Here is a 13,708-nt window from a genome sequence, read left to right on the forward strand (position 1 = left end):
GTATATCATCCGGATATCTATCGAGAGTCCATCTGGGAAATCCACCACCGGTTCCCCAGGCGTTCAGCCACCCACCCGGTAAGGCATATAGTAGATTAAACCCCGCGACCATCTTCAGCAAATCGCCGTTGGGGGATCAACCCTTGCAGATTTGCCGCCTCCAAGTGACGGGGTTACTGCAGTGACGGGGGGATGGGGGGGGAGTGTACCGCATAGTAACCATAAGCTCTGTCCTCTTCTCAGTTCTTCAGGGCAATGGGCCGGCCATCTGCAGTGTGTACTTGCATAGTACCTACGTTAACCTACACCTGTCAGCCAAGCCAGGGGTAGTACATCGGTCACCATGGGTGCTGCCCGTAGCCGAAAGGAAAGGGCCCTGGCCGCCGGGGAGCGGTTCGGCCCTAAACCGCATTGGGCCGCCAGGGAGGACTCTCTCCGCCCGGAGCAAAAGAAGACCAGCTGTTGTGTTCCCGCTCCAACTCTCGCCTCCACTCTGCTCAACTTCCCTCTTTCCCCCCCTCCCTTCGTCATTCGAACAGGGCCATGATTTGAGATTGCTCCTTTGTCGGGCAACCTTTTTCCTGCCACTCCCCCTCCCCCTCGACCCTTCACCATGTCGTCCATGCCTTTACCCATCGCGGTCGACCCGGTCGCGCTGGTGATTACGGAATGCATCACCGTCACCTCGGCCATGCGCAAGCATGCTCGCTGGGCTCATTCGTCTGTCTCTGCCATCCTGGGCGGAGGCGCTGTTTCCCGGGTCTACGACCGTGACACGTCCGCCCCCCCAAGCCCCCGCAATGGGGCTACGCCTCCCCGTCCGAGGTCGAGAATGTCGTCCGCCGATGAGGACCATGCCCTGGCGAACCGATGGGGCCTGCGAGGAAAGAAGGGCAAGAGTATGCAAGACAACCCTCTGATATCTGCCTTTGCCAGGCTACGGAGCGACCTGAAAGGTTGCAGAGATATCCGAACCTTCGACGCTCCCGCTTTGCTTCACCCGTTTCTCCAAGTTATCCGCTCCTCGTCGACCTCCGCTGCCATTACCTCTCTTGCCTTGGTTGCCCTGACCAAGTTCTTCGCCTACAATATCATCAGCCGCGATTCTCTAAGGCTCCCCATGGCCATGCAACTCCTCTCCGCCGCCATCACCCATTGTCGGTTCGAAGCCAGCGACTCCGCCGCCGACGAGATCGTTCTGTTGCGAATCTTGAAATTGATGGAAGGGATGCTGTCTCGCCCAGAGGGCGAGCTTCTCGGCGACGAGAGTGTTTGCGAGATGATGGAAACCGGTCTGAGCATGTGTTGCCAGGTCCGTCTCTCGGAGGTGTTGCGGCGGTCCGCTGAAATGGCCATGGTCAACATGTGTCAGGTTATCTTCATGCGTCTGTCGCATTTGGAGATCTCCGAGTCCGACGAACTAGTATCACAGCTTCCGATGCGCTCAGTGAGCGAGCAAACTAATCTGAAGATGGACCCTTCAGTAGACGGAGATACGGTGACTTCGCAACATCCTTCCGCCATGGGCTCAGACACAGGTGTGACTGAACGAGAGCGTGGCAGTCGAGACGGGTCTCCTGATCAGACGCTTAATGGAAATGCCGTCGCCGCCCCGCCAAATCCACAGGACGATACCGGCGACGAAGTGAAGCCATACTCCTTGCCGTCCATCCGTGAACTGTTCCGCGTACTCATAGACCTTCTGGACCCGCACAACCACCAACATACGGAGCCGATGAAGGTAATGGCATTGAGGATCATTGATGTCGCCCTTGAGGTCGCGGGTCCTTCCATTGCTAAACACCCCAGTCTGGCAACCTTGGCGCAAGACGACCTTTGCCGGCACCTCTTTCAGCTGGTGCGGTCCGAGAATATTGCAATTCTAACTGGCTCCCTTCGGGTAGCCGGGACATTGTTGTTGACTTGTCGCCCTGTCCTGAAGTTGCAGCAGGAGCTCTATTTGTCATATTTGGTCGCCTGTCTCCACCCGAAGGTAGAAATTCCGAAGGAGCCAGGGATCAATCCGGCCCTATACGACGGCGTACCGCAGGTGCCCAAGTTGGTGAAGCCTTCCCCGTCGCAAACCAACAGTGGAAGGTCCACGCCGGTTCCGGTGAAGGATAGGCAAAAGCTGGGCTTAGAAGGAGGCTCCAGAAAGCCGGAGACCCGGGAAGCCATGGTAGAAAGTATTGGCGTACTGGCGCGCATCCCGAGTTTTATGGTGGAGCTTTTCATCAACTATGACTGCGATGTTGATCGAGCGGACTTATGCGAGGATATGATAGGCTTGCTCTCACGCAGTGCTTTCCCGGATTCGGCTACGTGGAGCACAACCAATGTGCCACCGCTGTGTTTGGACGCTCTTCTTGGTTACGTCCAGTTCATCCATGATAGGCTTGATGATGAGCCGGTGTCTGATGGTTTCCCTTCAATCGACCAGCTCAGGGGCCAGCGCAGGACGAAGAAGCTTATCATCCACGCCGCCCAAAAGTTCAACGAAGACCCCAAAGCTGGGATCGCTTATCTTGCATCACACGGTATTATTGAGAACCCAGATGACCCTGCCCTTGTTGCTCGGTTCCTAAAGGGGACAACTCGGTTGTCAAAGAAAGTCCTGGGTGAATACCTGTCGAAGCGTTCGAATGAACAGCTTCTCGATGCATTCGTTGAACTTTTCGACTTTGCTGGCAAGACCATTGTCGACGCTTTGCGCGATCTCCTGGGTGCTTTTCGCCTGCCTGGCGAATCTCCCCTTATCGAAAGAATTGTTACGACGTTCACCGAGAAATATATGCAAAAGGCTCAGCCTACCCAGGTTGCGGATAAAGATGCTCTGTTCGTACTAACATATGGTATCATCATGCTCAACACGGAACTTTACAACCCGAATATCAAATCCCAGAACCGCATGTCATGTACGGCTTTCGCTAGGAACCTTCGAGGTGTGAATTCGGGTCAGGATTTCGCCCCGGAATTTTTGGAAGAGATCTATGATTCAATCAAACACAATGAGATCATCTTGCCGGATGAGCATGACAATCAACACGCATTCGACTTTGCGTGGCGGGAGTTGCTGCTGAAATCTTCTTCTGCCGGAGAGCTGGTGATTGGTGAAACCAACATCTACGATGCGGAGATGTTCGCGGCTACCTGGAAACCCGTTGTTTCGACTCTGTCCTATGTCTTCATGTCTGCTTCTGACGACGCAGTATATTCCCGAGTAGTCACGGGTTTCGACCAATGTGCCCAAATCGCTGCCCGTTACGGGTTGACGGATGCCTTTGACCGCATTGTCTTCAGTCTTTCATCTATTAGTACGCTTGCTACCGAGAAGCCTCCCAGCACGACTCTCAACACGGAAGTGCAGGCTGGCCAGAAGAGCGTCATGGTGAGCGAGCTTGCGGTAAAATTCGGCCGTGATTTCAGGGCCCAACTGGCCGCGGTGGTTCTCTTCCGTATTCTGGCTGGCAACGAAGCTGCAGTCCAGCAGAGCTGGTCGCATATCGTTCGAATCCTTAGCAACCTGTTCATCAACTCTCTTATTCCCGCGCTTGGTTCTAGCTTGAATGCCGAGCTTGATATTTCCCCCATCCCGTTGCAGACCCCTTCGCAGATTGTGGATCGCGATGGACGAAGCACAGAAACCGGACTTTTGTCTGCGTTCACTTCGTATCTCTCCAGCTACGCTGCCGATGAGCCTCCAGAGCCGTCAGATGAGGAGCTGGAGAATACCCTGTGCACTGTGGACTGTATCACAGCTTGTTCTACGGGCGACATCCTGGCCAATATCAAGTGAGTATTTATATGTTTCACCCCTCTTTGTGTCCGGGTCATTCTAACGCGTGTTAAGATCGCTTCCACTGGAGTCGGTGGCGATGGTTGTGGAGGCGCTATTGGCTCAGATGCCCGAGGAAAGTGCACCGGCAGTCATTGTCGTGAAATCCGAAAGACTGTCGGCTGGCTCAAGAGCGTCCAACGGCAGGCCCGATGGCAGTAGATCTAATTACGATCCCGGAATGATGTACCTCTTGGAGATGGCGACTATTCTCACCCTTCGTGACTTGAAGACCCTGGAGACTCTCGGTGAGAGACTCTTGACCACTCTGCAAGCCTTCATTCGGGATGCAAGAAACGTTCACTCTTTGGCATTGTCACGGATCATCCATTATCTGCTCAACTTGCTGCGGCTGAGCCATGTATGTCCACTTCTTCCAACCAAATTTAATCGTACTAACCTTCTGTCAGGATCAACCTTATATGCGGGTTCCTGTGATCCTGCATGGCATCTCAGGTTTCGACCAGGACATCCTGGAAAGTGTCGCGGTTACAGTAGTTAACAGCCTGTCGCGGTGCATTTCAGGGCCCGGGCTTTTGCGGAATGAGGTCACTGTATCTCCTGACTTCTGGTCCATCCTGCAGAGACTGCTCCAACACAAGGAAGCAGCTCCGCTGGTGTTTGATTTGCTTCAAACGATTGTGGAGTCGGATCCTCCTATCATAACGGCCGATAATTATGAATCTGCAGTTGGTCTCGCAAACGAATTCATCAGTGCCGGTAGCGTGGGCTATATCGAAGAACGACAGAGGGATGCGCAAGGGCGGCGCGTTAAAGGTGCCAAGCCTTCGAAATCAAGGTAGGTTTCTCACTAAGCCCGTTTGCCACACATTGAGATCCCCAACTGACAAGGACTGGCAGTGAAAATGAGGTGGTTGCACGTGGCGTGAAGGCCATTGGTTTCGCGCTTCACTTGACACGGCGTGTCCCTACTTTGATCAGGCAGTCGCATCTCGAAGAAAGCGAAGGTTCGTATATCCAGTTCTACGATGTCGCGGGACTTCAACTGATGTGATTCCCAGCTTGGTCTGCCTACTGGTCTCCTATCTTCCAGTCCTTGACCGCGCAATGCATTAATCCATGCCGAGATATCCGCCACCATGCAGTCTCAGCGCTACAACGTACTCTCCTTTCTCTGGAGATCAGCTCCACGGAAGACCAGGAATGGACCGCCATCTTCGACCAGGTCCTTTTCCCCCTTATACAACGGCTACTAAAGCCGGAGGTTTACCACTCGGACCCTGTGGGGATGGGCGAGACCCGAGTGCAGGTCGCTATCTTGGTCTGCAAGATCTTCCTGCGCTATCTCGATCAGCTTCCGAACAGAGACAGCATGCTCGATTTGTGGCTCAAAATCCTGGATATTCTTGACAGGATGATGAACAGTGGCCAAGGAGACAGCCTGGTACGTTGGCCGTATCTGAACCCTAACCGGAGCCAAGAACTAACTCCCCAACAGGAAGAGGCCATCCCCGAAAGTCTCAAGAACATCCTCCTCGTCATGGCGGACGGAGGCTACCTTGTCCTGCCCTCTCAAGATCCCAGTAAGGAGCCGGTCTGGACGGAAACTAAAAAACGCATGGAAAGATTCCTGCCCGACCTGTTCAAGGAGATCTTCCCCAATGTTTCGGATGAGAAATCCGCACCGGTCTCAGCAGCTCCATCCCCGGCTCCGTCCACTCCCGCCGAACCTAAAGATCCAAGCAGCGCGGAGGAGCCGACTGCAACGCCTACAGCTCCTACAGAAGCCGGAGCTGACGGGGCTACTGAGGAGAATGGTCCCTGAGTGCGACAGGGACGTTGTAATGAACGAAATCATCTGCTTTTTATGTACCTCGGGCATTTTATAGCGTGGGTTGTCCGTTGTTTGCTTTTGGGCTTGAAGCCGTGTGTTAAATACCTGTACCTGTAAATATATAATCGAAGGGAACGCGATGAAGAAGAAGAAGAAGAAGAAGAAGAAGAAGAAGAAGGAGGACCGGTTCAGGGTCCAACCAACCACCAGCCACCAGCCTTCACACTAAATTGCGGGGCAGCCGATCCCTCGCCGATAGTACGAGCTTCGCTGGCTTCCCCATCATTTTATGCACTCCATGCACTCCTAGTTGCAATCCCTGCCTCTCCCCATAGCATGGACCCCCTCTCGATCTCCACTGGCGTCGCTGGCCTAATTGGTCTGGCCCTCCAAGTCGCTCCAATCCTCCACGCCTACATCTCCGACGTCGCCTCCGCGCGCACTGACATCCAAACTTACCTCCGCGAAGTAGACGCCCTCTCCCAGGTCTCGGAGCTCCTCTACTCTTTCATAGATACATCTGCCGCCGTCAATGGCCAATTCCAAACCACTGAGGCCGTCCTTCTCCAGACCATCAAATCATGCGAGACGTGTCTGTCAGATCTCGTCCGCATGTTGAACAAACCGACGAGTTTATCCAGAAAGCTCCTCTGGAGTATGGAGAAACAGAAGGTGGAGAGCATCATGGAGCGGCTGAGGCGGTATACTCAGCTGTTCCATTTTGCGCTGAGTGTCGAGGGGTGGTATGTCCAGCACTTTTCCAATCCTGATACTTGGATGAGGTACTGGATGATGTAAGTTTACTGATGTGTACAGGGCTGTGCTTTCTCAAACGCCGGCAGAGGTGACGGCCATCCTGGAAATGCAGATGCAAATGTCGAAGAAGATGCAGGAGATTGTTCGCGTGACGGAGTCGGTGAAGGCCTATCGGGAAAAGACGGAGCAGGTGGCTACCATGTTGGGGCATATGCGTCTGTTGTTCGCGGATGAAGGTGGGCGTCTGGCGGAGATCCAAGAGACGGTGGAAGATATCAGTCGGGGGATGAAAGGTAAGGTTTTGCTGGATACTTCTCATGAGATCGTGCTGATATCGGGCTAGATGATCGGGAGATGGAGATTCTTGAGTGGTTGACCCGCGAGCAAGGACCGGGACGTCACCATGATATTCGATCACGGAGGACTTCAGGGACGGGGAGATGGATGTTGGAGCAGCCTACTTTCAAGGGTTGGGTAGAGCCTGCGTCCTCGACTCGTCTCTTGTGGTGTGTTGGGGGACCAGGCTGCGGCAAGTCCACTCTGATGTAGGTACTCCGGAAGGTGAAATTGCGGTGTTTGCAGTTCGTTCATGCTCAATCATTTTCAGGTCCTTTGTGGTTGATGAGCTAAAGGAGAAGTCTCTAAGTCCTGGCCCTGAAGCAGCTGTCGCCTATTACTACTGTGATTATCGGGCTCGCACCACCGAGCCACTTTTGCCGGCTTTGGGAAGCCTCATTAAGACTTTCTTGGAGACCTCGTACAGTCTCCCAAAGAGACTTCAAACGCTGTTCAATGCTTGCCGCCGAGAACGTCGACCACCCATGGTATCTGAACTGGAAGGCATTTTGAGTGAGATCTGCGGTTCTCTTAAGTACCCCTTTGTTCTCATCGATGCCTTGGATGAGTTCAGTCCCAGCGACCCAGCGCAGACAACACACCTTACCTGTCTTTTGGATACTCTCGCCCAGAAAGGTGCACGGGTGTTTGTGACAAGTCGCGCTAGGCCTGAGACTTCACTTTTATCTCCTGGCTATGCTGTTGTGAATTACACTGCTGACAATGCGGATATCAGAACTCATGTCGCTCACGCTCTCCATACGGACAACTCGATGATTGTTCTCTTGGACAACCAACTAGAAGAGGATATCAGCAACACTATAGTCTCTCAAGCTAGTGGAATGTAGGAGAAGGCTGTTCAGGAATCTGTGAGATGGTTGCTGACTGTTGAACTAGGTTTCTTCTGGCAGTGCTGCACTTGCAGAATATACGGGGCCAAGTGAGTCGAGCGGGTATTCGCAGAAGCCTCTCCACCATGAGCCGGGACCTGGGAGACGCATATGACAAGACTTTCGAGGCCATAGCAAATCAGTCCCCGTCCCAACGGCAGCTCGCTTTTGATGCATTACTGTGGGTGGCCTCTTCGTACCGGCCCCTGAGTGCGCTGGAGCTCCGCCATGCTTTGGCCACGCAAATCGGAGATGCCAATTGGGATATCGACGATGTATCCCCTCTAGGCCTCATAGTCAGAAGCTGCTGTGGATTGCTCTCGGTGGACGACATGAATGATGACCAATCTGAAGTGTGGCTTGTTCATCATACACTACAACAATACCTTCAGTCCCGTCAGCCCACCTGGTTCGCAAGAGCGCATGAAGTCATTGTTCAGACCTCTCTTACATGTCTTCTTTTCAAATCATCTGGTCCACCAGCTGCAACTGGAACCAAAACCTCTAACTCTTTCGCTGAATCCCATGCTCTCGTGCCATTTGCTCGAACATCCTGGGGGTTTCATGCTGCGATGGCACCCCTTGAGTCATATCTGAAGCCCGCGATGCGCCTTTTCAACGATAAGCCGAAACTCCATTTCCTCTACCCCGACAACCGATGTATTTCCGGACTTCACATTGCTGCCGGATTCGGCCTGACAGATCTGATCCTGCACACGGTGAAGGATGGCTTGGACGTCGAGACATTCGATGGTAACCATCAATCCCCTCTTCAGTATGCCTGCGCCTACAATCATACAGAAACGGCGCGTCAGCTGCTCAAACTTGGGGCTAATCCAAATCACCTCAACGTCAAGCGTGATACGCCTCTCTATCTTGCCGTGGGAACCGGAAACAAAGAGCTGACCACAATCCTCCTCGATCACGGCGCATTGCCTGGCCAACTCGCGCGAGACAACTGGGTGCCGCTACATAAAGCAGCCGATGCAGGGTATTACGATTTAGTCAAAATCCTCGTACGTCGAGGAGGTTCTATATCTAGCAGATCCGCCAAGGGCGTAACCGCACTGCACCGCGCAGCAGGGCGAGGTCATACCGAGATCATGGCATTCCTACTATCCGAAGAGGCCTCCATAGAGGCAACGACCCACGACAGCTGGACTCCACTCCACGGAGCATCATCCAGCGGACAGACCCAAGCCGTGACACTGCTCCTTCAACACGGCGCGAACATCAACCACCGCAGTCTAGACGAGAAGACACCGCTCCATCGGGCCTGCCGGGGTGGTCACCTCGAGACCATCCAGACTCTTTTGGACCATGGCGCAGACATCATGGCCCAAGATGCAGACGGAAACTTACCCATTCACATTGCCGCTCGAGAAGGCCACCCAGCAGTCGTCAAGCACCTTCTCACCCAGAAACCCGAGCAACAACTCCAGCACAAGAACAAAACCGGGCTGACCCCCCTCCTTGAATCCCAATGGAGTGGCTCTCGAGACACCGAACTCCTCCTTCTCCAGCAAGAGCTCCCAACAACCCTCAACAACATCACATCCCACGCAACCGATGACAACAACGACTCCCCTACTACCCCCACACTCCTCGAAATCAACACTCCCGACGCCATCGGCCGCACCCCCCTCCACCGCGCCCTCCACGCCTCCTCCTACAGCACAGCCGAAGCGCTCCTCACCTTCGGCGCCGACATCAACGCTCAATCCCACATCGATGGATGGCACCCCATCCACTTCGCTGCTCTCTCTGGCCCCGCGGCCTGTGTTTCCCTCTGCATCTCACACGGAGCCGACATCAACGCCCGCACCACCCGCGGCCAAACACCCCTCCACCACGCCTGCCGCAAAGGAGACGAAGAAACCGTGCGGCTGCTACTCACAAAGGGAGCGAACATCAGGGCCGCAGACGACCGAGGCTGGCAGCCACTTCACACCGCCACAGATGCAGGCCACGAAAAGATCGTTCGGATCCTACTAGAACACAAGGCACTACGGGTAAGATGGGAATCAGAATCATTCCAAGGGTTTGCGGCAGATAGAGGCCATTATCATTTAGTAGAGTTGTTCCGCGAGTTGAGATACTCGGGTTAGATTATGGTTTTCAAAGCGCTCTAGCGCTGAGAAACTCTAGATTAGGTCCTACAAGTTACATAAATTGTGGGCTTTTTATTGATCGCGTTCTTTTACCCATCACGTGACTTGATCTAAGTTCTTTGGAAGCACTTGATAGATCTTTAAAATGCTTGATTGGGTCTTTTGAAAGACAGAGTCCTTTAGAAGCGCTTGATTTCTTTAGCTATACAGGATATTTATAACTACATGCTTCTATAAATGCGTTACATGGTGTTTAGTTACCAAGGCGATTCGAAACGCCTTGGGCAGGGTGGGGGGGGCAGGACCTAGTAATTTCTGGTTGAGGATTTACAGAGTTCAATTACTTGAATTGATGGCTAGATCGAGACTAAGCGATCAGTCCTTATATGGTCAAGTGGACTTGTCACGCGCTAGCTCGCTAAAGACATGAACTAATCGTATATATAGTAGTAATAGTAATAGTGGTGGGAGACAAACACCAGAATAGTAGCCAGGAAGAAAGAAAGATCCTGCGCAATGGTCCGAATTGAGATATTCAATTCCATTATCTATACAGACAAGCAAGAAGAGAAAAAAGAAAAAAGGTGGGGGTCAGAAAGAAGAAGCAAGGCAGGTATCCCGTGGATATTAATATGAATGGTTCACATAGCACACGCACATGTGCGCAGATGCGCAAAGATGAAGAAAGAAAAGAAAACAAAGGAGAAGAAGAGGTAGAGTGGTACAGTTGGGAGGCAGTTGAGTCTAGTCATTGTTTCAGTCGCCCATCAGGTTGGGGTGGCTGTACAGGGGAGACGATATTGAGTGGGAATGTATGAATGTGTTGACGGAAGGATGAGGAAAAGGTCAAGAAGTGGGTGATATCAGGCTATCATATGGTTGGTCCATCTCTGTGGGATGGGAGGTTGTCATTGAGATTGCAGGGCAGCTATTCAAAAGATAAGGATTGGTATACAGGTAAAGAAGAACTAGTCGGCATCCATGTCGTCATCGAGGTCAATAGCATCCGGGTTGACCGGAGCAGCCGAGGGCTGCTGCTCCTGGCCAGCAGGAGGTGGCCGGTTGCCACCTTCGGGGCCGGTGCTGGCGGCGACAAAGCCCACGGGGGCACGAGCCTGTCGCTCCAAGGCCGCCATTGCGTCTGCGCGCTCCGCCGCGGCGTCCACACCATCTTGCTCGTCTTGGCCGCCGTCCTGGGTCCGTTGTTGACTGCGGGCGATGGCTTGGGAAGCGATGAAGTTGACGTCGGTGCTGAGAAAGGATTAGCCATGAGCGGGTTATTGGGTTAGTGAAGTAGATCACATACTTGTATTGTGCCTGAACGCTGCGTTTGACACGGAGCATCTCCTTGAAGGTGTCCTCGTTGCCGTGCTGGACTTCGAAGGCCTCCCATTTCTGCCAGAATGGCGCGTTCGTCCGGGGATCGCAGAATTGAGACGCGTGTCCGTAAATCGCACGAGCCCGGTCGATCTCTCCGAGTCTCCGCTCCATCTCCGCAAACTTGAGGCACATTTCCTTTGCTTCTTGGTCCGGCAAGGCAGCAATGGCCCGTTCGTATATGGGTCTTGTGGATGTTAATCCGAAGTTCGACGCCGACTTGGTGATGTAGAATTCGAACATCTCGAACCGGTCCTCGTCGGAGACAGCACGAGTAGCACGCTCGTAGATTCTCATTGCATGTCTGGCCAGGCCGCGCTCCTCTTCCAAGTTTCCATACATCAGGTAGAGTGGCTTGGCAAACTTAGGGGGGCATCCATCCAAGGCCTGTTCGAACAGGTCTCGTAGTCGTTCAATGCCGATCTTGCGGTCAACTGCCTTGGTCAAGTAAAGGTTCCACAGCTCAAACGCAACCGGGTAACTGAAAAGATCCAAGCCGCGTTCGTAGACCTTGAAGGAGTCCTCGAAGTACTTGTTTTCCTCCAAGAGATTGGCGTAATTGACAACAGTTTGAGGCGTGGCGATGCGCAGCTCAAAGATCCTTTCGTACACCCTCTTGGTCTCTTCGAGCGAGGATACACTTTCGACCAGGTCGACATAGAAACTCCACAACTTCCAACTCTTGTGCATGCGCTGCTGGGGTGACAGGTTCTCGTCAAAGTAGTCCACGGTCGACTTCTTGGGGGCTTGCGTTGCCTTGGCCATGATCTCCACGGCCTTGTCGAAATTCTCGCCCCGGAGTTCCATCTCCGCCCACTCACACCATGTCTCAGCGAGCTCCGCAACTGATTTGAAAGGCACCTTGACAGCCTTCTCGAAGATGACCCGTGCCGTGTCCAAATCACCACCGTTCTCGTAGAACTTGGCGTAGTTGACCCAGAGCTCGGAGAATTTGCCGTGGGCCTTCTTGGGGTTGATGGCCGCGATGGCAGCTGTGTAGGTTTGCACGACCTCGTGCTTGTTATCACCCCAGAGTGCCACTCTCTTCTCCCACTCGATGACATTGTTGGGATTCTGCCGAAGAAGCACATCATTGACCAAGAATGGTCGTCGATCCATAAGTTGCTCGAAGCGCAGCATCCGGAGATCAAGGTCGAAGTCAGCTTCCTCGTCACTTTGTCCTTTGTCGGTTCGTCCAGCCGCGGATTCCATCAGACTTCCGATAATAGACTCCTCGAATTCGGCGTACGCGTCGAAGACCAGGGTGAAGTCGCGAACGGTCATGACAGTCGTGATACCCTCCTCGAAAACATCCCGTGCCTTCTCGAAGTTGCCTCTCGTGATCCAGTACGTTGCCAAACCAGCCCACAACTTGCCTCTCTGGTCTGCAAACCGATCGATGCCGCTGCGTAGGATGGCGTCGACATCAATCCCGACCCGGGGGCCAGTCTCAATCTTCTTCGCCTTCGATACCAACAAGTCGACCATCTCCGTCCACAGCTGGAAGTTACTCTTTCCCTCTTTGGACTGGAATCTGGGGTCATCGAGGATCTGCATGTATCGCTTCACGGCCTCCGTGTACTGGCCCATTTCGACGAGTAGTTGAATATACTCCTCGGAATTCTCGGGGTGGATCTGCATGTAGCGAGCCCAAATCTTCACGGCCGTCTGGCCCGACGCGGAACGCGCGAAAGTCTTGTAGAGCTTCCAGATGCGGTTGTGTTGTGTGATGGGAAGAGCTCGCAACGCACGATCGAACGTCCGGCGAGTCTGCGTGACTATCGGCTGCTGAAGCATAAAGGCGAGGTACAGCTCCCATATCCGCGGCATTTTGTTGAGCAGTATGAGCGCGCGCTCGAAGAGCGCGTTGACTTTCTGGTATTCGGCCCGGTAAACAGTCGCGTTGCGGCCTCGTAGGTGGTTTGTTCGGAATTCAAGATACTGCAGTGGTCAGCTGCATTCAAATCGCACCCGTGTGACATGGGGTGAAAATGAGGGGCTCCGAGGAAAAAAGGGAAATAGAAAATTCCGTACCATCTTCCAGAGCTTGTATGATCGCGGGAGTTCTCTGCAGGCACGCTCCATGACCTATGGGTGACAAATTAGCACACGTAAACTGAGACGTCACGGCGATGAGAACGTACAAAGGCTTGCTCGTAGAGCGTTCCATGTTGCTGTTTATATTCGATGTAGGCGAGCCATGGCTTGATACTACCGGGATTGCGAAGCAGATCCTGTTCGTAGACAGTATCCTGATCGGCCTGGAATCATACCACACGGTTAGCCTGGGGTTTCCTGCAGTTCAATGCCTTCCCCCACTTACAATCAGGTAGAGATCCGGCCCTGAGGCCAACGTTCGGTCCATTTGAGCGTGTTGCCGGTGGGATCTCGGGGGCAGGATTGTCCCTGGCATTGCGCCACTCGATCGAGCGGGACCAACTCACACGGTCAACACTAGATTCGCAGAAAAGGGGCTTCGCATAAACGGGGGCAAGCTTGTCTGGGCGCGGTTTGGAGAAAAAGCGCCGAAGGCTGCGGGCGATGAAGTCGGAGGCCGGGCACGTGACCGGGTGTCATGCGGCCGTACAGATTACATACAAGAATCATC

The 13,708-nt window shown here is 53.5% G+C and overlaps 3 protein-coding genes across 3 annotated transcripts; 2 read left to right on the forward strand and 1 right to left on the reverse strand.

Moving 5' to 3' along the window:
- Positions 1-501: 501 nt before the first annotated feature.
- Positions 502-5,834, forward strand: BO94DRAFT_620222 (guanine nucleotide exchange factor). Its single transcript, XM_025616915.1, has 6 exons — positions 502-3,792; positions 3,851-4,196; positions 4,246-4,634; positions 4,697-4,803; positions 4,858-5,240; positions 5,295-5,834. Exons 1-6 carry the CDS (start codon positions 614-616, stop codon positions 5,619-5,621), a joined length of 4,731 nt encoding a protein of 1,576 aa, XP_025472613.1. The 5' UTR covers positions 502-613; the 3' UTR covers positions 5,622-5,834.
- Positions 5,835-8,667: 2,833 nt separating this feature from the next.
- Positions 8,668-8,967, forward strand: BO94DRAFT_424659 (ankyrin repeat domain-containing protein; the record flags this gene model as incomplete). The annotated part of the gene is made up of 1 exon (XM_025607430.1): positions 8,668-8,967. A coding segment is annotated over one exon (300 nt), but the record flags the coding sequence as incomplete, so codon positions are not given.
- A 1,724-nt stretch (positions 8,968-10,691) lies between these two features.
- Positions 10,692-13,513, reverse strand: BO94DRAFT_581012 (mRNA splicing protein SYF1; the record flags this gene model as incomplete). The annotated part of the gene is made up of 5 exons (XM_025615362.1): positions 10,692-10,974; positions 11,030-13,041; positions 13,135-13,188; positions 13,245-13,361; positions 13,424-13,513. 5 exons carry the CDS (start codon positions 13,511-13,513, stop codon positions 10,692-10,694), a joined length of 2,556 nt encoding a protein of 851 aa, XP_025472615.1.
- Positions 13,514-13,708: the final 195 nt, after the last annotated feature.

This window comes from Aspergillus sclerotioniger (genome assembly GCF_003184525.1).
Source record: "Aspergillus sclerotioniger CBS 115572 chromosome Unknown BO94scaffold_2, whole genome shotgun sequence".
Lineage (NCBI taxonomy): Eukaryota > Fungi > Ascomycota > Eurotiomycetes > Eurotiales > Aspergillaceae > Aspergillus > Aspergillus sclerotioniger.